At 45.5% G+C, this 25,066-nt stretch overlaps 1 protein-coding gene across 1 annotated transcript in view; it reads right to left on the bottom strand.

The window, feature by feature from the left end:
* Positions 1-9,349: 9,349 nt before the first annotated feature.
* LOC144145159 (uncharacterized) overlaps positions 9,350-25,066 on the bottom strand; it is a 35,494-nt gene continuing 19,777 nt past the window's right edge. The window contains exons 4-6 of the mRNA XM_077676663.1: positions 22,727-22,801; positions 18,856-18,909; positions 9,350-9,551 (exon numbers count right to left, since the gene is read on the bottom strand). Coding sequence (XP_077532789.1) covers positions 9,468-9,551; positions 18,856-18,909; positions 22,727-22,801 — 213 coding nt within the window. The 3' untranslated portion in view covers positions 9,350-9,467. The remainder of the gene's footprint in view (positions 9,552-18,855; positions 18,910-22,726; positions 22,802-25,066) is intronic.

Below are 25,066 nucleotides of genomic sequence, written 5' to 3'. Positions count from 1 at the left end.
ACGAGCAGCAGCGAGAGAAGCCACCGCGAGAAAGACGGAGAAGCGACCGGCGACTACACATCCGAAGGTGAGTCCCCTTTTTCTACTAATGCCGTTAATCTTAAATTGAGCTACGTAAAAGGTCACAGTAAAACACTAGGTAATGATTTAGCGGATGAACAGGCAAAAAAGGCTTCAGAGTCTGGAGAATACACTTTTATCCAAATTAAGAAATCAATTATATCTATAGAATTACAGTTAAGGCTCACTAAGGAATGGAAAGATTTTTGGAATAAAGAAGGTAAGGCAAGTTACACATATACGTGGATTCCAAACGTAAATCTTATTCCAGAACACTTCCCGACAAATTTTTATTCAGCTCAAGCTGTAACTGGACATGGGAAGTTCCCTTTCTATTTTTAAAGATTTGGAATTTCGCAGAATACATTATGTCCATGTAAGGAAGAAGGAGTAAACTTCGATCACTACCTAAACGACTGCAAACTAGTTGCCAAGGAGAGGACTCAAATGGTTCAGAAGCTAGGACCAAATCTTGGAAAGCGGAAACCTGAAATAATTAAAAACGAACAAACCAGAAATATTCTTGAAGCAATGGTATTAAAAATTAACGACTTTGTAATGCAAATGTAACCAAATAACCTTAACTTTGAACCACAGATAACAACAATATTTGAAGCAGATATGATCGGGAGATGGGGTGTAAGGCCAATTTGGTGAGGTTTCCTCCACCTGCATCTCTCGTCATATTGGCTCTAATGCTATAACAACACTACATACAGCAAAAATACATTCAAGAACTAAGGCCAAGTCCTTCTTAAAGACGAATACAAGGCAAGCTGTCCTCAACTCAACTGAAGGAACAACAGCAAGAATACGACCAAGTTCTACAGAGCCAGAACGACATAACTACAGACAAGCACTTCGTCCGCGTCATCGTCTTCAAGTCAAGATCAAGGAATAGCAGTACAAGTCTACCGACTACAAGACATTGTTCCAGTTTCAGCACAAAACGAGTGTTAATATTTTCTTGCTAAAGCTTAACTCTTGTATAATTCTAGTTTTGACACAAGCAACTGAATGTACACTTTAATTTATGCAAAAAAATAAAAAAAATAGAAGCCGCTGATTGTTGGGCCCGTTCCAGGGCGGTGGTCGCTGATGGTAGATCTATTCTTTTCCCCCTTACCTCATCCCTTTCCTGTCCCAACCACTTTTCTGCCAATCCCTTATTCCAAATTTCTTTCCTTTCCGTTCCCTTTCTTTCCTGCGATACTTCGGTGGTGCAGGCTGGGAGTCTCTTCTCCTTCTTACACACTGTCACCCAGGGGCGAGCACTGCTGTCCACATTGAGTCTTGGTGATTCATGAACACGTGTTTGGGGCACTTAAACCCGGACAAGTGTAGGCTTTCAACGGTGAGGGGGGACGAGGAGCGAGAGCAGGGGGGAGGTTCATCTGACCCTGAGATGTTGAAGATGCAGCCGAGCTAAGGCTGGTGTCCCAACGTTGTAAAGCTCTCGAGCTTGACCTCGAGGTGATAAAAGCGAAAGCAAATTCCGCAACAGGCGCGGGAGAGAGTTCAGGTACACCGCCTAGCCGAGACGCACACGCGGCGCTCCGTCATTTTTCGAAGCTGCTCGCGGGAGCGCTGCCGAAATTTGCTACAGAAGTAGAAGTGCCCGTGTGGTTTGAGTCCGTCGAGAACACACTGGAGGCGTACGGGGTAGCACGGGAATTGCGGGGCCAAATTGTCTTCCCGTTAATAGCGGAAAAAGTGCAATTTTTGTCGACGCACCTCAAACCATCGGAACACAAAGCTTATGAGACACTCAAGAAAACAGTGCTCGAAGAGCTTAAGCTTTCAGCAGGAGAGTATCTCAGGCGGTTCCTCACGACGAGGAAAAGGGCAAACGAAGGGTGGCGACCGTTTGCCGCGCGTATTCAGAGCTACCTCAATTACTACCTGGATGCGAGAGGGGTGAAGACGTTCGATGAGCTGGGGAAGCTACTAGTAGCAGATAAGCTCAAAAATAACCTCTAGGAGGGCGCACTGTGCTACGCCACGTTACAGGATGGAACAAATTGGAGAAAGCTTCCGCTTTGTCGGCCTGTTTGCAAACATTTGAGGAAGCAGAGGGGAAAGGCAGCGCATCCAAGAAAACAGAAGCAAATGATGCCCAGTTCCCCTATGTGCGGCAAGAGAAGGGAGCTGAAGAACCGCCGAATCAGGGTGCCGCGAAACAGTTCGGTGATAAGCGGGCGCCAAGGGGGTGTTGCTCGTGCGAGGCTCTCGGTCACCAAAAGGCAATGTGCCCGCCTGGAACAAAAAAGCTACCAAGCCAGGCTACGAGCAACGCTAACAACAGCTTGTCGGTGCGGGTGGTGACAGAGGGGATCAAGGGCGCGCACTGTGAGCTGCAGCCAGACACTTTGGAATGTTTGAACAGCCAGATAGGCGGGATCCTCGACACGGGGGCAGAACTCACGGTCCTCCGCGAGAGCGGCGTTTCCGCAGAGTTAGTTAAGCCACATGGCACCATTGGCCTAGTTTCCGCCTTCGGAGAGAAAGTGAGCGCCAAGTTGGCGGTGGTGCCCCTAACCTTGCCCGCGAGACGGGCGTGTTCGCCGAGATAAGAGAGACAGTGCCAGTGCTCTGCGCGCTAACTGACAAGCTCGTTTCACGAACAGATTGCTTGCTTTCCCGAGAAGCATGGGAGTCGCTCACAAATGAGTGCGACATGAAAGGGCTCGTAACGGTGGGCGAGAAGGAAGCGACCACGCGCGCGGAGGTCGAGCTGGCGGGGCGCGAGGCCGGAGTGGCCGGAGAGGAAACTGAGTCGCTCTGCGTTGCGGTTTCGCATATAGACGCGAAGGGCGGCTGCAGTCAGAGCACGGAGGTGAACAATCGGGCCTCGAAGAGGAGGGGGAAAGTAGCGCGTCAACCGAATTTCGGAGGGCGCAACGAAACGACTAGACTTTGCAAAGCGCGTGGAAAAACGGCAGAGCAGTAAACGGAGAAATGATCATCAGCTAAGGGCTCCTTTACCACAAAGACAAGCTACTAGGGCAGCTGGTAAAGCAGCTCGTCCTTCCCGAGGGTAGGCGAAAGGAAGTGTTCCAGGTGTCCCACGAGTCTAACTGGGGTGGTCACCTGGGCTTCCGTAAAACAATGGCCAGGATAAAATACAACTTTTTTTGTTAAGACATAGAAGACGAGATTAGGCGCTCCTGCAGCACCTGCCACGGGTGCCAGACAAGAGCAGACATCCGGCACTCCGACAGTGTACCTATAGAGCCACTGGTGCGGCCGAAGTACCTTTTTGAGCAGGTCAATGTCGACGTGATAGGGCCACTTGAGCCGGTGTCGGCGGACCCCAGATACGCGTTTAGCATTGTCGACCTGTGCACACGGTGGCCGAAAGTGGTGTGCATGCGCTCCTTGAGTTCTAGGGCGACTTGCGACGCCCTGTTGAGCCTGTTCACCAGGACGTGGATACCCGAGGTTATCGCATCTGACTGCGGAACTAACTTCCCCCTGGAGCTCACAAAGGAGTTTCTGGGAAAACTGGGCAGCTCCCCTAAGTTCTCGACGCCGGTACACCCCGAAAGTAACGGAGCCGTCGAAAGGTGGAACCACACTTTTAAGAACATGTTGGCCCACACTATACAAAAAGAAGGGAGGGACTCGGACAAGTTCGTCCCGTTCGTGCTGTGGGCTTATTGGGAGGTCTCGCACGATGCGACGGAGGTCGCACCCTCTTAGATGCTTTACGGAAGAACGCCAAGCGGCCCGCTTTCCGTGGCAAAACGCATGTGGGAAGGAGAGGACACCATGCCGGCGGCTCTGGGGCCGTCCCCATCGGCGTACATGACAGACATGATGGCGAGGCTAGATCGCTCCGCCGAGGCTGCCGAGTTAATGAGCAGGAAGCAGCAAAACGCCTACGCGAGCGAATTCAATAAACGGGCTGTGTACAAGAGCTTTCAAGCGGGCAAAGCGGTTTCGGTGTTCAACGATCAGCGTCCCGGGAAAATGTTTCCTAAATGGAAAGGACTCGGCACGGTCGTCAGAAGGCATCGGGAGCACTCGTACTTCGTGGAAATGCCAGAAGGAGGGAGAAAGCTTGTGCATGCCAGAAAATAGCGGCCCTACCAAAGCAGAGTGAGCGCAGTGGGTGTTATGCTTGACGAGAACAGGACTTCTGGTGAGGTCCACTATATGCCTCGGCTGACAGATGAGCGTTACAGTGGCATGGTATTCCCAGAAAGCATGACAACTCATCTGGAAGAAAGAGCCAGGCATTTGCGTGGTGTTCGCAGAGCACGAGGGTTTGTTTAAGGACAAACAGGAATGGCGAAGGTGAGGAAACACTCCATTCTGTTAGAGGAAGGATTCGCCCTAAAATCGTGTCGCCCCTACCGCGTACCCACCGCATTACAAGGGGAGGTGAGCAAGCAGGTCGATGAGCTCCTTGAGGAAGACCTAATTTTCCCTTGCGAGAGCCCGCATGCACATCCATTTGTATGCGTTGCTAAAAAGGACGGCTCCTTGAGGATATGCGTGGATTAGCGTAGGTTGAACACCGACACTCTAGCGGACGCGTATCCCATGGCCCTGCAGCAGAAGCTGATAATGAGAGTAGGGAAGGCATGTTTCATAACTCTTCTCGGCCTCCGGAGGGGATACTGGCACGTGCCATTGACGCAATTGGCTCAGGTCCTCACCGCGTTTGCGTGTCCCAGAGGCCAATTCGCGTAGAGGATTATGCCTTTCCGTCTCAAAAATGCCGCTTAGACTTTTTAGCGAGCAATGGATGAGCTCTTGCTGCCGCATTCTTATTACGCCTGCGCCTATCTGGATGATATCGCAGTCTTCAGCGGGACGCTCAATGATCACCTGCAGCATTTACGAGCGGTCTTCACGGCCTTACAGCGGGTAAACCTTCAGGTTAAGCTTGAGAAGTGTCAAATCGCATGTGGTCCTATACGCTATTTAGGGCAAGTGGTAGGATCAGGGACGCGTGCGCCAGACCCAGACAAGTTGGAGGCCATACAGGGCTTGCAAGCACCAACTACTAAAAAGAACTACGTAGTCTGCTGGGGCTTTGCGGCTATTAACGAGGTTACGTTGCGACCTACGCCGAAGTGTCGAGCCCGTTGACAGAACTGACGGGAAATCGGGTTTCTAACAAGATACCGTGGTCCGCTGAAGCCGAAACGGCGTTGAAACGGCTCAAAGCAGCGCTTTGTGAAGCGGTGACACTTGCAACGTCAGACCAAAACAAGCCGTTTTGGCTTTACACTGACGCCTCCTCGTTTGCGGTGAGGGCTTGCCTCTCGCAGCGTGCTGCAGACGGCTCTGAGCGGCCAATAGCGTTCGCGAGCCATGAGGTCTCCCCCACGCAGACCAGATGGTCGACAATCGAACGGGAAGCTTTCGGGGTTATCTGGGGGTTGGAGTTCGATCTTCGGCTCTTCGGCGCTCAGGGGACGGTGGTGTCCGGCCATAACCCGCTGTCGTTCCTCACCCTGACTACGCCCCACGGCGCCAAGTTAACGCGCTGGGCGCTGGCCCTACAAGGGTACAACGTTGTCGTACAGCACCGAAGGGGAAGTACTCATGACAATGCTGACGCGCTAGGGGTTACGAACGCATGTTGGGATTCGGACGACAGAGTTCGTGACTGGGGGCGGGGAAACAGGACTCGAGGTTGCAACAGTGACCGACCACGTTGCCGAGGTAGGCAACGACGAGACGTGGTGGGGCTGACTCAGTGTGTGCGTGTGTGCCAGTGATCAGCGGGGCGCAGTGCACTCTAAGTCGAGTTACAAGCAATGTGCTATGCCAGAGACATTTCTTTCCTTGTGGAACTCTAAGGATTTTGGGGGTTTTCTTGTTCGGAGGGGTTGCGTGTGGTTTTGCATTGTCGCTTTTCTCGCCTGTCTTGTAAATATTTGGTGTTATTCCCGTAGTGACCAGTGGGCCCCTAGGTGAATCTTGTGACGGGCGTGTAGGGGATCCAGGCACCAGTGACGGGGAATGTGTCGAACGCAGAGGGAGCGGTACGGTTCCGGGAAGTGGGAATGAATGACTATATTGCAGCCAGCTTGATAAGGGCAAGCGGCCTCTGGGTCACGCCGCACGCGTGAGAACACATTGTCTGGGCCCGCAGCCGCGTCGTCGCGTTGTTTTGGCCGGAGTGCGTGATGTAGGCGTGGGAAAACATTCGCGGCACGGCAGCTTGAAGTAACTCAGGCAGCTTGGCAGTAGCTGGCTCCGGGCCCCCCATTTTTTGTATAGCAGGTTGTAAAACCATTCGGTCCGCAGCGCCTCCGGAGACGGGGACGCTTGGAGCTGTCAGCTGGAGCCGGACGGCGGTAGATTTCAGGGAAAGTGCTCTCATTGTTGGCCCGTGCGCGCGCGGAGTGAAGGCGTGCGAGGGTGTGCGTGTAGCGGCCCAGGGAGGGCGCGGCAGTGTTCACGCCTGAGCCTGCCGTCGTATCCTGGCGTCCCTGCGGGTAGTTTTTGGCCAGAGTCCGATTAACGCGGCATCGCCTGTCAACGGCAGAGAATCTTGGGGACGCGCCGTGTCGTTAAGACGGGTGGTTGTGGGTTTCAGCTGGCGTGGAGTGGCTGTCCGGCCTTGGACGATAATCGTGGGAACGGTCGGCGGAGCCGCATTGGTAGAAGCTTGTTCCCTGCCACTTCCACGTATCTCCGCGGGTTTTTGAGTGTTTGTTGGGTTTGTTTGGTTTGTTTTTGATATTTTCCTGCTTTCTTTTGTGAGAGAGGGTGACCGATGTCTCAGGGTTACGGGGGGCATTTCCCACCGCAATGTAAACCCGGATGTGGTAACCCGCCCAATCAGATCGGCGGGAGATGCTGATTGGCACGTGTATCGGGGGTGGAGAGCCATTAAAACCACGAGGTCTCGGGATAGAATCCTCAGTGTTTTATTGTGCTATGCACGGCTGGCGTATTGCCGGGATACCCAGGTCAGGCTAGAGAGGATCTCACCACTTGGGTAGTCTTAGGTCAGGGTCCGTCACTGACGGCTGTGCCGCGGGAACAAAGTCTTAGCTGACCTAGAAACCCGCTTTACTTCTTACTCTGTCTACTTCAAACTGTAAATAGCCTGTATGTGTCTCTCGCCTAAATATACAGTTTTAAAAACCCTGAACAGCTCTCAACGTCGTGTCATCAGTGCCGCAACCATCAGGCACCAACGCAGACCATCGGAAGATTTCTAAACGCCGCAACATCGGCGCATGGAAGCAAGAAACAACGAACCAAACTCTACTCCGACAATTACACCTTCGGCATTCATTCCGCCATCGGTAGTCCTGTCTTGATTACTTAAGACGTTTGACGGCAAAAAAACAAATAAGCATGTACAATAATGGTGATATTCTTCAGCTACAGCTGCATCCCATCATTGCAGTGCAAGCCTTCATTGAGAGCCGAAAGTGTTCGAAACTCTAGAGAAGAAAACCAGCCTACCATTTTTTTTTTTCATTCGTGGGGTAATTTCTCTCTAAATAGGCATCCTGCCCGTTCGTTGTGTTTCCAGGTAAAGCCGCTACAAAGCCCACTCTAAAAATGCTCATAAAAATGCGGACTACGCTGTACTTTTCTTCCAAAGTGGTTCTTGAACACACCAATTGTTACAACATGTGATGTATCATAAACGAAATCGAAAGGAAAGGCTGGGAAGATAAACTGGTCTTGACCTGCAGTACCTATCATTTCTACTTCCAAAGAGGAATGGATAATTTAAAAACTTGAGTACAGCCATCGCAGTATATAATTTCCGTAATCAAACACCTTTATAATAGCTCGCATCACATGCCTGACAACAATATTTTTTATTACAGGCTCAAGCGACGCTCACTGGTAGCGTGATGAACGGCGCATGTTGAGGTCGAAAACATTTTTAGTTATTACTCAGCAAAACGTCTTGGCCGAGGGGTTTCACACCAAGCTCCGGAAACCATGGATTGGCCGGACATGTATACCCAACTTGGAACACGGTAACCTCAAAACGCAGAAGTGTATTTATGGATTTTATTTTTTGATCAGACGCCAATAATAAACAGAATACCTATAACTTCCTCGAAGGGCATTATTTCAAACGCCATGCATCAAACCTTGACGCCAATGCGAGTTCCCACCATTAGCCAAATTTAGGGCTAAGGTAAAAAGCAACGGCTGGGCCAGGCCCCTTTGAATAAGTTGATTGTAAAGGCACCTGTGCCGCCCTGGTGAAGCAAATTGTTTCGTGTCAGGCCCGGGCCCCGACTCAAAGGCCCAGCCCATGCAGTGCTCTCAAGTCTGTATCGTGCTCAGAGGTGGTGATGTATAAACAAAGCCATGTATAAACAAACCAGTCTGTCTGTATTAACTGCCCGCCTGTATAAACAAACCCTGTATGAACCCGTGTATAAACAAACCCGTGCGAGAGCTTACTCAAGAAGGAAACTTCTCACCTGAGGGCACAATCTTCGTAGAATAAAAATATAAACCACGCTTTGGTGACCCTGAGGTGGTCCTAAACCATCGAGACGACGTTTTTGCCGTGTACAAAGCTTTTTTTATTCTTTCAATCAATCGCCTCTCTGTTTGTCATTTCTCCGTTGTTTTGCGTGATAAACTGAGAGGTTAGCTTAAAAATATCCACTATGCATTATACTTCTCACGCCCAACATTCTTAGCTACCTGCATTTTAGTTTACGGCTCGTGTAAGCTGTCGCAATGTACAAAATGCACATGCAATAGGGTGCACAATGTACATCACCGTATTCTAAGATAAAACATCCCTTGTATGCTATTGTCCGTAATGCTCATTCACTTGTGTTCGTCTAGACGATTGCAGTAAGCCTGTTCTGCTCACGCCGCGCTTCGACTTGCCCAGTCTGATGCACTTCTTTATGTATATCTAACCGCATTATTGTAGCAATGTGGTGCTATGTGACCTAAACGATGATGACGTCTGTCGAATATAGTGCTATCATCTCAACGTTTGAAGAGAAAGAAACTTCGTGTTCGTGCAGCCTGAGCGAGCTCTCTGATGGCCGACATGCACATTCTGTGAATACTTCAATCGCATGTGTTTGTAAATAGGCCTCTTCCCCATCAACCATGGATCATCTATTGGGATCTGCCGCCACATAAATATATCGAGGGTATATTTTAAAACAATATGTTTTCTATTCATTGAGATTCTAAGAAAATTCAGAGCAATGTTTTAGTACAGAGTTTTTTTAATTACAAAAGAAATATAGGGCATTCCTTGTCCTGCTGCCGTGTTTTTATGATCACTTTTTATTATGAATAATTACGAGCACGGCAGCTGCTGCATGTGAACGCATAAAATTGCCGAGGTATGAGTGCAACAAAGGTTTCCGTGGCATCACCATATCCGGAAGGAGTTCCCGCAGACATCATTGAAATGGTTTGCCACCGTTCCTTCAGCCAGATACAAAGTCCCGCAGGTATTCCACTGTTTTCAGAATATAAGGGAGGTCTGTAGACTTCAGACTTTTCAAACACCGCTGGAATGGGAAGACAAAAAGTGAAATCGCATCTAAAGTTTTAAAACTAAAAATGGAAACAAATCGCGTAGTAAAACGAAATTAAAAAAAAACCTTTAGTATTTTTTTATTAGGCTCCAGACGTTACAGCCATACAACAGCGAATTTTAGTGGTGACACCCATGGAGGTCTCAAAGGAATACCCTTCTGCACGAATAGAAAAGAGGGGAAAAAGGCAAAAAGCGCTTAAGCCTGACGAGGCCTAGGTACGCTAAGGCAGAACGCAGTACAGAAATAAACGCAAAAACCACGCAATACATAAGAGGTGCAGCTATCAAAATGCAAAACTAGTACACAAGCAGTAACACTTACAAGAATTCAAATATGTGTACAATATACCGCAAATACAAAGTGGTACATGTACAAATACAATTTCGTACATGCGGGCGACATAAAGTCATTCTACTCAATTACTCGTGTGAAAAAGATAGAAATATTTATATATAACAAATCCATGTACATGCTGTGTACACACATACCTAGCCATACATATACATATATACATGTACATACATACATGTAGACATAAATACATACCCATACGCATTTATCTTGTAGACGGTAAATTACAATTTTACATTGGAATTTCACCTTCAATCAGCTGTTGTTTGGTCTTTTTCTTGAACATGTTTTCAGATAAAAAGAACTCATCAGCAAATGACTTTTGTTTACTGCCCTGGGTACACGAAAGTTGTTTTTGTTCACGATAATTCATCCGCGTTCGTGGATCTCTTAGTTTCACCACGCGAAGATTGTAAACTATGTGGCTATCAGGAACAGAGTACAAGAGATTCCGGTGAACGTATTGAAGCAGCCGTAGATAGTACACTTGGTTGGCTTTTATTATGCGGTGTTTAACAAACAATGGTTGCGTACTTAAGTTTCGTGGTTCATCATGGTATCCCTCAATAGCACGGAAGGCTTTTTTACACATGACAAATAATTTTTGCAAGGTTGAAGACGTGTTCATACCCCAAAACAAAATTACGATAAGAAAGTCTTGAAACAAAAACCACCCATTATGCATAGACGCGTTTAAACAAACAGGCAGCAGATACTAAGTCCTAACAATCGGCCAACAATTTTCTTACTTCAGAAGCAGGCTTGCAAATAATAACAGACCACGGAAGTTTTTCAATAAACCACACCCCAAAAATTTTTGAGAACAGACCTGATTGATTTTTATACGATCATAATGATTATGTATACAATACGTTTCCACGATGATGATGTGCTGGAAAATATTATCTTTAGTTTTATTGATATTACATGCAACGCATCCCGTTGTCGCGGCGTAGTCCACATCCCTCCGCCATTCTCCTCACCGCGGCAGCTGCGCGCTCCGCCGCTCTCACCGCAGCGCCATCTGTGCGTAAGCGCGGTCAGCGCGCAGCTTGCGCTCGGCTGCGCTCGCTCCCGTCGCCGTGCCAGCTGTGCGTAAGCGCGCAGCTTGCGCTCGGTTAAAAAATTTACACCATCTTCCCGCGAGGGGAACCATGGGGTAGATGCGACGCATCGGGGGTGAACATGCTGCGTAAATAGGATACACAACAACAGCAATCCACATTCTGACATCGCTAACATAACGAAAACGCAACGGCAACCCCCGACGCGTCGCATCTACCCCATGGTTCTCCTCGAGGGAAGATGGTGTAAATTTCTTTAAACTAAGCCTTTTTACGTGTAACTAATCACGAAGGTTGGTTAAATACGCAATGACAATATTTTGAAGCACTGTTAATGAACAGGAACAGAAGAAAAGTTTAGTGTCATCAGCGTACATAACCACATCGGGAGACCTTTGTATTCCAAGTTATTGCAATATGTAATGAATGATAACAGCCCTAGTATTGATGTCTGCGGGACAACATCCTTACTTACCTGTGTATCGGAGGATATGTTATTTGCTAGAAAATATTAGGACCTAGAACTCCGCAATAGGTTCCACACAATACCTCGAACCGCATAGTTACAAAGCTTCCAAACAAGTGTCTCATGATGTACGCAATGAAATGCCTGGCGAAAATCTAAAAGTATGCCGAGGGTATATTTTTGGTCTTCAATAATATCTAATATTCTGTCTTGAACAACTAACAGTGCTTTCTCGGTGAACTTATTTTTGTGAACCTATTTTGTGAATCAACAAATCAATAATGACATTGTATTTGTGCAGGAAATTGATTATCCTACAACGAATAACACTTTCAAGCATTTTTGACAACACAGGCAGAACAGAAATTGGTCGGTAATTCGACAGTTCATTTATGGCACCTCCTTTACGAACTGGAATGACTCGGGCCAATTTTATGTTCTCTGGAAAAACACCAGCTGATAGTTTCAGAATTTCAATTTGTGACAGTACATCGCATATAACGGCGCAGACATACTTTAATGGTATCACTTTTATATCTTCATATCCCGCAGATACGTACTTTTTAAAGGAAGGATCAATGTACCTTCTTTTTGAGTATTTGTGAGCGCGAGTACTATAGATTTGAGCAAGGGGGTGGTGAGGCCCAAAGAGCTATTTACCGGAGTTTGCGTGACAGAATTTGGAGAAGCGGCATTATTTAAATTGTTATTGAAGCCGTGTTGCAGCTCATGACCAGTTGATTTCCTATTTGATATAATCATTTCTTCAAGTTTTATATGTGTGGTTTTATTGATCAAGTTACTGACCTCTTACCAAACTTTACAATGATCACTTTGAATGCGAGAAAAATATCTTATATAGTAGTCATATTTCCGATTTTTTTAATTCGTTGTTGAGTTTATTTATATTTCTTTATATTCAGCAACTGGAGTTAGAATTATGCAGTTGAGAAACTCTTCATACATTTATATTTCGTTTTTATCCTTGAGTAAAGTGATTGATCGAATGCTTCTTAAACTTCTTACGAATAAATTATCTTTCTTTCTGCCGGAAAGCGGTGTTATATTGGGTTATGAACATATCTATTAAAGCGGAATATGCTGCATTGACTTAGAATATCTTGTATATAGGCTCCCAATTATTATCTTTGATTCGTTTATGGAAGTAGTTGAGAACAAGATCAATAAAATCTCTTATCATCTGCATAACAGTGTTTGTTGTGTCATTTAATTTGAGAGGTATGAAGCTAAATATCGGCAAATGGTCGCTCATGTCGGAAGATATTACGCCAGACTCAGAGTGGGGAACCTGAACATTGGAGATACAAATATCTAATAATATGGCCGTGTTGCAAGTTATTCTAGTAGCTAAAGGGATATAACTATAACAAGAATACGAGGAAATGAGGCTATGCAATTCCCTTGCATTACCGGCATCCGATACTAGGTTCATGTTTAGCTCGCTCATTAAAATGAAGGGCAGCTTAGTCCAGTCGAGAAAAGGGAAAATACATTCCAAGAAATCGAAGAATAAGGATGTGTTACCATGAGGGGATCTGTATATAGCAAAATAGATTAAGTTCTTTAAAGGTATAGCTAAATATTCAAATTTGGCATTTGTCATTGTAACATCGCTAATCACAGAATTTAGGTGACCTTTTTTAACAAATACAGCAAGCCCACCCCCTCTTCTATGGGGCCGTGATAAACCATGGTGAACATTGTTATCGCAGGAACGCTCATCGCTATCAGTGCCAAACCAGGTTTCTGAGAAAAGCCTGAAGCCGAACTGAATCGACAGTGACCCAAGCAATCAATCAAGCTCGCATCACTTGTTTTTCATGCTACGAATGTTACGTGGAGGGCTGAAAAAAAATTTTGTTACAATGCGAAAGCCAGAATTAAAGTGATCAGTTTTGTATCTAATACAGACGGGGGAAATATTCCCATTGATAATTTAGTGGTGATGAGCATGCTGCGAACGCCCCTTCTCTATTTACTCATCTTAGTCAGGTCAGACAAGTCCTGTATCCTCCCATCATTCATGTGTTCGTCTTTCCGCGGAAAACCTTTCTTCCGCTAGTTCAGACAAATTGCAATGCGACTTCTTTCTTACGGGAAATAGCGGCACCAGTCAGATGTTTGTTGCCCGGAGAAAGATGCTCGTCGACATGCACTGCATTGGTGTGGGATAAGCCGAGCTGCTTAGTTGGCATCTTCTGCTACCTACTCACTTTTTTATCCTCAACGAACGGAATAGCAAAATACATGAGGCAGTAGGACTGAGATTCATCATTATTTGGGATGGGTCGGAGCTTGGTTGTCGAAACACACTACTCAACACATCGAATTTGGGGATTAAGTGATGGTCATCTGTGCGGTAATAAAGAGAACAGAAAGGAGTGCGTCTGTCCGATCAGTTTTTTCATCTATGCTTAGTCGCCCGACACTTGAAACCTTACGAAAGCATCATCGCCAATATTAACAGTGCAGTAGCAATCAGAACCCAAAGGTTTAGCAGTAATCGTACCAAGAATTGTGGAAACTTTGCTTATTGAGATCCACCCGCATGGGCATAGGATGCTCAGCACACCGAGTGCCCCTTGATGCAAGATCATACGTACGAACCATGTGAAGAGAGCTGGGCGACAGAGTTCTATGGCATAATATATCACAAAATTTAACTCAGAATGAGCTGTTCTACGCCTGGAGTTTATTTTTGTGGTAAATGCTTAAAATTTTATTTGCTTTCTTTCGTTCTTCTAACTACCATATTACGCAAACGTCCTTAAAATAAAACGCGCTGATGCCATTTTGACTTTTATTTTGATACTTATCTTTACTTCTTATTTATACTTTTCGTAGTTATCTTTATGTATTTATATATAATTATCAGTAGTAATATATTCCTTTAGGTTATATTTATCAATAAGCAAACATGGCGCAACCATGTGTGCCCTTTCTATTTGAATACAATATTTTGTTGTAGAAAGAACTCGACCTCTGCAGTTCTACTCGGCCTCATCAAGCTGCTGAGTTTTACATACGATTTGTAACCAAACGGCTCACATTCCCATGTTATAGCAGCAAATTTCTTTGAACACGTAACTGATATTACACAGTTTGTAATAAAAGTTGGGGTTTTACCGTTACGACACTTTCACAAGTGAATGTTGCAAATCGTGGTTTGGGTTCGTAAAATAAGTAACACCATCGTGGGATCTCCAGCGTGGGAATAATTGTCACCATGCAGGGATATTCGTTCGCTTGCACACAAAATTCTGGAAGGAGCCACGATCGCCGCCTGTGTCCTCGGAGCGCTTTTCGGTTTTTAAAAATTTTGTTGTTCTCTTTTGATGTGAAAGTGAGGCTGGCGTATTGAAAATTTATCACGTTTTAATAACACCTTGAAAAGCTTCAAAGTTTACAAATACGGTCATTTCGGCATGAATCGAATTAGGTTTTGCCCGGGAACAGATCATAATATTCGCCTTCGCATGTAGTTTAGGTTTTTGTACAAGGGGTGCCTGAAATTTCTTCTGGCCGTATTTTGGCCAAAGAAGCTGTTCTATTGAGACCATAAGTAAAGTAGCTCCTATTAAAATTAGCGCTACCTAAATACTCGAAGTAACCTACCAACACTGCTCACAGTCAGTACAGTTTCTAGCTTTCCTCAAATGGTTACTTTCTCATGACAGTCGGTACAGTAACTTATTAACAGGCGTTAGGTAGTTCAGAACTAAACAATATTGTGTGTTCTGAAAACTACTCACTAAATCTTTTTACACCCGTTTTGGCCGAAAAGGGTGTAAAAATGTTGTCCTATGGCGAACACCTTTAAAATGTCCTGTGGCGAAAAAAAGGTGTATGGATGAAAAAAGGTGTTCGTGTGAACACCCTAGAAAGGGTGTAGGGTTGCTCAAAATCCTAAAATGAGGGTGTGGCCAGAGCAGCAGCTACGCATGGCAATGTGAATCGGCGGAGCGCGCAGCATCCAATACACACAGTCAATACGCAACAGGTTACACTTAGAACACAAATGAATTGAGCAAGAAAACCAACGGAATGCAAGCGGCACATGCAGTGCATACTTACTTAGCAATAGATGTGCTCTTTTTGCTTTATATCAAGCAAAGGAAAGCCCCCCGATCGAGTCGGTGGGCTTGTCTCGAAAACAGATATGTCAGCGCTAATTTTGGAACTGTGGATTTTACTATGGGAATATACGAATCAACAGGCGGATTTGCAAAAACTTTGTAATCACGAGGTAGTGTTCAGGTTCCAACACTTATTGAATTTTATTACCAAACAAATCTTTCCCGCCACTTGAATAGCCTCTAAAAAGAGTATTCATTATTTAAACACCCTTTTTTCCATAAGGTTGTAAAGCTACAAATTAGAGTGTTCGAATCTAAGAAAAAGGGCGTAAAGAAAAAGGTGCAAGAAGAAGGGTGAAAGAAAAAACCGCACGCTCAGAAAAATGGTGAAGAGACCTGCAACTTTGGAGGCATTTTGTACTTCGTTACACGGGTGGACTGAACATTTTCTACAAGCGGGGGGGGGGGGGGGTGTTTTGTACCTCACGATATGTAAATCAGTATGAAATTGGGGGATTTATTACCATGACGCTGTAACCCGCCGCGGTGGCTCAGTGGCTAAGGCGTTGCGCTGCTGAGCACGAGGTCGCGGGTTCGATTCCCGGCCGCGGCGGCCGCTTTTCTGATGGAGGCGAAAAGCAAAAACGCCCGTGTGTACGATATTTCGGCGCACGTTAAAGATCCCCAGGTGGTCAAAATTAATCCGGAGCCCTCCACTACGGCGCGCCTGATCGCCTGCGTTGCGTCGGCGCGTTAAACCCTACAATCAATCAAAATCAATCAACCATGACGCTGTATAAGCTTGGGCTAGTTTCTGTGGCGTTAGCAAAAAAACAAAGAAAAAGAACTGCGGCATCTGTAGAGGGTGCACCACCGCAGATAGAGTATTGTAACAGGGAAGTCGGCTTTCGAGCTTGTTAGAGTATGAGCACAAGGACCGTATGCGTATGCACACCTCTTACTATACCATTTCAAGGGTACTAGTTTTTTTTTCGAGTCTAAAGGGCAAAAAAATGCCCCAGCTTGCAATAGGGGTGCGCGGCTGCAGAAACAGCATAGCTTGGGTTCAACCTAGCTTGTTATCTCCTTGGATCTCCTGTCAGTGGGTGTGGGGGGGACACACTAGAACAGGCTTGTAAAATCCGGTTAAACTTGGCCTCTCCTTCAGCGGTCATCCTAGCATATCTACAACACTGCAAAGCCAAGTAAACATAACAAAACTTAGCAACACCGGAAGAAACTAGGTCCACCTCTAGCTCCACCGTTCTTTTTTTGCAATTGAACACCTATTTCACACGTTTCAACACCCTAAAGAAAGCCAAGGGTGTTAGGGTCGGTAAACATCATTTTCGCCACACGACTATAGTATTTTTATTTTTTACCACCATATCATGGCTCACCTGAACAAAAATAACCTTTTGTTTGAAACCCAGCATGGTTTTCGGCATGAGCGATCATGCCAAACACAGCTTTTTGAGCTTTTGAATGACCTTCACCGCTCATTGCATTCTTCCGTTACGTCGATGCTATATTCATTAATTATTCTAAGGCCTTCGACCGTGTGCCCCATAAGCGATTACTGCTGAAGCTCTCCGCTCTTCAGCTGGACAGCCGCACAACAGAGTGGATCGAAGGATTTTTAACTAACCGTTTTCAGTCAGTCAAACTCGATAATCATGTATCTAATCGCATTCCTGTAAAATCCGGTGTACCACAGGGTTCAGTTCTAGGCCCTCTACTCTTCCTAATATATGTACATGACATTGCTCATAATTTACCCTCAAACGTCCGCCTTTTCGCAGATGATTGCGTTATTTATAGAGAAATAACACATCCGGCTGATATAACTGCGCTCCAAGCAGATTTAACAGGTTTGTCAGAGTGGCGTTGCACCTGGCAAATGGAGATTAACACATATAAAACTAAGCATGTAACGTTTACTTCCTCTAACAGTGTCACCCCAAATCAGTACACTACTTCGAATACCCGTATAGAGTCAGTGCTGTCATTTAAGTATCTGGGTATATTTCTTAGTTCAAACTTGAACTGGAACACTCATATAGAATACCTAACAGGTAAAGTTTTTATAAACTGGGCCTTCTAAAATGACGCTTACACCTTGCAAACTCCGAAACTAAACTGCACGCATACTGTTCTTTAATTCGTCCTTCGGTAGAGTACGCGTCTAATATATGGCACCCGCACCAGGAATATCTAACAGCCTTACTCGAGTCAGTACAGAACAAGGCTGCTCGGTTTATTCTTTCGTCATATTCCCGCTATACCAGTGTTTCGGCAATAAAAGCGTCCCTCAAACTTCCCCCTCTCGCAATTCGAAGAATATACTGTCGCTTATCATTTTTTATGCTCTTTATCACAACGGTTTATTGCCTTCAAGCAGTCATGTTCATCCAGCAACTTACGTATCAGCACGCTCGATCATGCGCATAAAGTCAGGCCCATATTCGCGAAAACTAACAAATAGCAAAATTCACCATTACCGCTTAGTATTGCCGAGTGGATTCTGTTGCCTGCCAGTGTGGCAAACCTAACCGAGCTGTCCTCATTCCAGAGTGCTCTGTTAGCGTTTTTAGAAAATGAACATCCGCTCTAGTTCTGTATCCATATTCTCTTGTACTATTCTGTTGTACTTCTCTCTTGTACGCCATTTATGTTTTGTACCGGCTTTTCACCCTGCAATCATTTGACACATGTGACTTGTATGCAATTTTTTGGTTGATGTGCAATCCCCCCTATGTAATGCCTTTTCGGCCCTTAGGGTATCTCAATAAATAAATAAATAAATAATAAATACATTTTGGAGGTTCAAATTGGTGTTTCGCGTGCCAAAGCTAAACTTAGGGCATGATGTGCACCTCATATGAAAACGAGCGATCATCCAATACGAGCAATTATTTTTTTTGCGTTTGAAAATTTCTTGCGAGTACAGAAGTATATGAGGCGATGTCTTGTTCTTTACCGTGCTATTATGCATATAAGCATAGCCTTATTGAATGAACAGCTGAACATCTTTTCCACACCCTTTCAACACCCCAAGAAAAAACAAGCGTGTTGAAGTTGATCATACCGTGTTTTTCCAACCAAACGGGTGTAGAGCTAGGAAAAGGGTGTTGAACTTCAAGAAAAAGGTTGTAAGGGCATCCCAACCCCAATTTTCCTCTTATGCTACACCATTTTTTGCTAAAAGGGCGCGAAAAAGTTTAGTGTGTATGCTGCACATAAAACTACTACAGTTAAGAAAATAATATTCTTGAACACGAAAGAATTGTACGTACGCGAACAGCATCTACGGTTTTCTTCACGTCCAAGTTGAGCTTCTCCGGCATATCCTTCGAGAAAAATTTTGAAAAAGAGTTAGAAATCCTCTTTATATTTATTGCGTACTTCAGCAAGGATGCTGAAGAGGGTAACACTTTTCATCTCTTTTCGAACTGTTCGCTAAAAATTACGATATTCTTTATACTCAGGCAAATGATAGGGATAGACGCGCTGTGAACCATGCAGTGATTGCGGTATACCTTACTGTCATTGTATGCTAAATGAGGTAGCAGACGGCTTTTTTTCTATGGTCAATCTCCCGGCTTTTTCTGCCCATTATATACCTTCCTTGCTCATGCTGAAAACTCCCAGCTGTCAAGTAATATTCACTACAAACGTGTCCGTGTCTACAAAAAAAGTTCAGAGCACAAGGTCAACCAAACTGCATACTTTACAGTAAAAATCTACGCTGAATAAAGAAAAGCTTTTACTCGAAATCAACTTTTCAGCCGCAGATGCCGCATGGAAGCGTTACGAATTCTGGGCAACAATTTGTATACAGTTAAAACCCGATCAAACCAAGTCACTGGGAACCTCAAATAACTTCGTTCCATCGAGGACTTCGTAAAATCGACGCCATTTATAGACAATTAATTCTCTAAATACGATGTCTAAAAGGTGTCGCATACCCCAACCTACCGTGACATTTTATTTGAGACGGCTACAGCGTTCGCCTGCCGATAATTTACCAATGGGCTAAAGGAGGCTTCGAAAAAATTATCAATAAAATGCAAGGGGTTCTAGGGGAAATGAATTTATTTCCTGGCAAAAAGCTTGTCATTGTCGCCTGCGTGCGCTTCGTTACCATTGGGCGTACAGGTGTGTCGTAGTACACAAGCGCGCTCAACGGGTCCTCGTTTCCTTTATGAGCCCCTCCAAAACAACTGGGCAAGTCAAAGCGTCCATCACCTGGCCTGGTGCTGGCACAGGAGCTTTAGTAAGTGCTGAGCGTGAGCAAGATGCGGAGGCACTTGTCGCCGTCGATGCGACCTCCGTTTTGTAGTTATCCCCGCGACACTGTGGCGACCCTTGCATTGATGACAACGTTCGCATTCCGACAACATTTCAGAAGCCCTACGGCACTTCAAAGACAGTTTTATTGGATCCGATTACGAAAACGTGGCCGGTGCAGAACGCGGTCCCGCTTCAGGCGATGGCGGAGATCCTGCTTCTCCGGCGCTCCATGAGCGAGCTCCGACGCCGAAAGCTACCTTCGGCCGCACTCGTCCAGGCCCGGTGGCGACGCATTCTCGTGGCGAAGCAGAACAAATGCTTCGATGGTGACGACCCCTTCTTCAGCGAGCACAAGTCGATGCTGGACGCCTCTTTCTGCACAGTTTATAGGTCCGACGAGAGGGAAGTCTCATGGTTCCCAGATAAGCCGGTTGGGCTGCTGGAACATGCCGAGTACTTCAATGAAGCAGTATCAGACGTGGACGCAACTACAATGCCACTACGCTTGCGTCATGATCTCTGCAAATTTGACCGTACGCAAAAGCGTTTCCCAATCGATCCCGGCGGCTGCTTTCTGGTCGAAAATTTTGAACATGGTCTCTTTTCTCGGGGGTCCGTATGAACATTCGCAGTCTTCACTTTTAGCCGCAACATAACTTTGATCCTGCAACCCAGCAAGCGCTTGTTGCCCATGACACTGGCTATCGACTTGTACTGCCTCGCTCGCATGGCAGCGCTGTCTACAGAGATCGACGCCACCGAGACACCAAGCCAAGTGATCCACTGAATCCCCAAGCCAGCCGACAAGCATCGCTAATGTGGAGTCGTGCGGCGCTACGGAAGCCGGACAACCAGTCGTAGTTGATCCCGAACTTCGGCACTGCCCGTGAAGCTACCAGATAGCTCCTAACCAACTTGGTGGCAGCGGGAGTATGTTGAGAAATAAAGAAGCGCAGGCAGGGGGCGAAAGTAGGAAGGGAGGACGAAGACGATCGAGTGGGCTGATTGCCCGGTAGTCGACTCCATCACCATTTTACAAGCAGACGCTGGTCTTGTTTCGCTACAGTGGACGAGAGCGGGATTAGTCAAGTTTATATGGCGTTGAACCGTCCTTCGGAAGCTTCGTAATAAGTGCTACGAGGGGTGCTAACATTGAGAAGGCAAATACCTGGGTATACACATCTTGTTTATAAATGGTAGAAGGTATTGTCTGCTCGCCGTCAGAACTGCATAGCATGGCGTATGCAGAAATATCTTTATCCATAGAGCTTCCGACGTTCACTTGGCCCATGGCTGCTACTAGTTCTGCGAAAGTAAAGTGATCTTCATTGCTCTATTTTGTTCATGGGTTCCAAATGATAGGTCGCAAGAGGCGGGGTCAAGGCTGGCTGCAGTAAACTCGCGCTCGCAGCGTCTCATTCGAACGTTCATGGTTGTTTTCCTTTGTGTAAAAGAACGGTCGGGACCATTGGCTCCACCTTTGTCCTGTTGGTGAGTGTGCGGAAGGTACCTCAGAGCTTGAGTGTTCCTAGGCGGGTGACAATAAAGCCCAGCAGATTACCAAAGGGCAGGTACTCAGCAGTGGAGTTTATCGTCGGACAGACGCCATTTACTGCCGCAGCCACACCATGTCGGCGAACTAATGCCCCCTGCTCAAATACGCACTGCCAATGTATCCCAAATCGGCCAGAGATTAATATTTTGGTATTCTGGCTCGGGAGTATTATTGATGGCCTAACGCTGCGCGTATCCTGAAATGACTGCACGGGGGTCCATGTCACTTTAATGTGGGGAAGATGGTAGTTTTTTTTTTGAAGTTTTAGTTATCATGGTACAGTCTTCCGCTGAAAACTGCGGCGTTCTTGCGAGTATGTTATAATGGTGGCGTAGAAATAAAAAATAGTGTCCACATTTCTTGGTGCAATATGACGGTATCTATGTCAGAAAAATGTGCACCTTCCCGGTGGCCTAATACCTAAAAGCTAAAATGTGTAGCCGCGGACTTGGCTCAAATAAAGATGCAACGCTGCTGACTTAGGCAGCGAGTAATAGTTCCGGCGCCCTGTATATTTGAAGGGAAATTTATTATCCTATTACTTGTATAAAGAATATGTATATCGACCATAATTTTTTTTAAATTTAGGAGTACCATGACAAATATTTTCAGCACAGTGATGGGTCCTCTAAGAGTTTGCCAAGGTATTTTTGTTCTTTTGTAATAAATGAAACTGCTGTCCAATTTTGTTTTAACAAATTGAAGAAATTCTCCACTACTTGCCCCTTCAAGATAATCTTCCTTCTAGATATAGCGAACTTTGCTTAAGTAGCCTGCGCTCAAAGAATGCTCGAAATAAAGAACTTTGTAGCTTCGAACGACATCATTTTCACCCATATTTGCCCTCCTTCTTTTTGATAGGCGTGTTTGGGGGGGGGGGTCTAGAATGGAATGAGACAACAAAATAATAATGCAATCTAAAGAAGATTTGGATATAAGAGCAAATAGGAAACCCGCTAAACACTCATCAGGCATAGGCTGGGGGAGAGGGGGAATGTAACCAATTGGAAATCGCAAGACATTACTTTTATACACTCCTGTTATCTACAACCATAAACATTGAACTGTGATTTTCGCAAAATACCACTGACTCTATTAGGCCACAAAATTTCCACAACAAATTTGTACTTTTTTTGAAGGACGGCTTCGGTGAGCCTTTACGTTCTAGTGGCCAATTTCTGAAAGCAGAATTGATATTTGGGTCGAAGTTACGTTTTAGTGGTTAACGAACACGGGAACTGGCAAATAGACCTGTCGTTGTGCAATTGCACGTCGTGCAGACTCATCATCAATGAAGGTTTTGATGAAGATCTACGAACCGGAAAGGCAGTGCTCCATGCGTTTCCATACTTTTCCATACAGTCCAGAACCTTGTCGCGAAACGATGTAGAATCCTGCAAAGTTTCACAGATGGGCAAAACGTTTTTCTGTATAAACGAGAGCAGTTCCATGAATTTCCATTGCAACCTAATATACCTAAAAATGATAGTGTTGATGATGATGGTAGTGCTTAACGCGCCTACGCAGCGCAGGCGATGAGATGCGTTGTAGTGGAGCCCCCCTGAATAATATTGACACCTAGGGATCTTTAACATGCGCCGAAATCTCGTACAGAAAGGCGTCATTGCTTTTCGCCTCCATCAGGAAAGCAGCCGCCGTGGTGAGGAATCCAACCCGCGTCCTTCCGCTCAGCAGCACAACTCCTTAGGCAGTTAGCCACGGCGGCTGGTAACATGACAGTTTTGTGCATGTTTTCTTGGCTGATAAGAAGTGTTCGTATTGAACGCCTCTGATACACGTGCCTGCCTGGGATTCACAAGACGGAGGTAGCTTCGAAGTTTACAATTATCTGCCGCCTAGGCCATTATAAAATCTCTCCGAATGAGAGTAAGGCGATCTTGCCCATTGTGGACAATCATGACGTGGTCGGTGACCTTCCAACAAAACGTTGCTTTCCTTTTGAGGAAACAGGGTAATGAGCACCCGCCTCATAATGAGGTGGCTACAATAGCACTAGTTGAGGGATAATCGTCGGGGGCACCGAGCGAGCGGAAACATCCCGAACGTTGTGGCTCACGGTTTGATCGTACAGTATCGCGCCGTAGATTTGTTAGCGGTATTTCTTTTTTGAAATTTGCTCTCATTACGACGTGTTGATTTAGAATCTTCAGAATCTCCACAAGCTCGCCTAATTCGACGAGAACTTTGCACAACTTTTTAGAGCACACCTTCATCAAATAAATGTTCGATTTCAGTTCGTGATGTAGAACTAACTTGTTTTGCGTGCTTGAGTGTATAACCACCGTGATGCCCATGCCTATCATCACGCCCACCCTCGTACAACTCAGTGTTACCTCCTGCTTACTTGAGGAGAAAAAGGGGCGAGAAACTTGTAGATCGACTCAATAAGACTGGAGGTCCTAAGTAACCTTTCTGGCAGATAATACAACGAAGGAAAAGCCTGTCATTGCCCACAGGAAGTGCAACGGTGGCGGGAAAAGAAAACTCGGAAAACAAACCCCGCCAGCAAACCTTCGGCCAGACTGCTCTTGCAACTATGGTGGTCTTGACGAGCCAGCAACGCATGGATAAAAAGGAAGAGAGTGACGTGCACCCAACCTGCTTGCATCGTAGATAGAGCACCATGCGCCAATACCTAGCACGCCGCCGGTGGTAAATGAACCGGGCGCGTCCGAGGCCTACATGCCCTTCGTAAAGGACGTATGCAAACCTATATATTCTAAAAAAAAACAGCCTTTGTATTAGCGATAGAACGCATGTTAGTGATAATTGAAAATAGCCAAATCACATACATAACTACCTACAAACATTGTAGGATTATGCACCCCGTAGCGCAACTTAGTTCACATAAAGTCCCATGCTGTTGTGGATAGAGTCCGCATTCGGTTACTACTCTCTCTGGCGTGGCGCTCCGACTATTTGGTGCAGTTGAAGGATTTCAAGGATTTTATTAAACATTTTCTGTACATACACATCGCACGTAGTTATTAGTACAGAAGGAAGTTCCAATGTGATACTGTCGGGGGGACCTCCTGTTAGTAAATGCGAAAATACTGTCATAAATATTTAAGCAGTCGACGTACAGGTCAGTCTAACCAACTAATGGAAAATGAAAACACTTGAACAAGATATATAATATTAGCTCTGAAAAACCGTTTTAAGTACTATAAACAGGAGAAAGCAGAAAAAACGTATTATTCAGAAAAAAAAGTTCTTACGCATGAAGGGTCTTCAGCTGCTGCACAATGCAGAAGCAATATACTCTAGAAGTACTAAAATATCTCCGTTAGGGCCAGTTCAGTCTAGCACGCCAATAAAGTATGCAAGCACTAGAACAAGAAATTAAACAATATTAGGTCTGGGAAAACAGGTTTAACTACTATACACTGGGAAAAGAAGACTTTATTATTCAGACAAATTGCTAAGCAAAAACGATCTTAAACTACTGTAAATCGAACGCATAGAATTACACTTTTTAAATGTTATTGGTAATGCATTTCATAGTTAAATGCCTGCGAAAACGGCGGTTTCCGGTAATTAGTGTACACCTTAGGCAGCAGTAAGTTATGGCCTTGTGGAAATCTTGTGTAATTCATGAAAGATTTCAGGATGTCAAGTACTTTTTAAAGCACGCTGTG

The sequence above is a fragment of the Haemaphysalis longicornis genome, unplaced genomic scaffold (assembly GCF_048455015.1).
Source record: "Haemaphysalis longicornis isolate Haplotype H1 unplaced genomic scaffold, Haemaphysalis longicornis Haplotype H1 scaffold_7, whole genome shotgun sequence".
Taxonomy (NCBI): domain Eukaryota; kingdom Metazoa; phylum Arthropoda; class Arachnida; order Ixodida; family Ixodidae; genus Haemaphysalis; species Haemaphysalis longicornis.
This window is presented reverse-complemented; position numbering and strand designations above follow the sequence as displayed.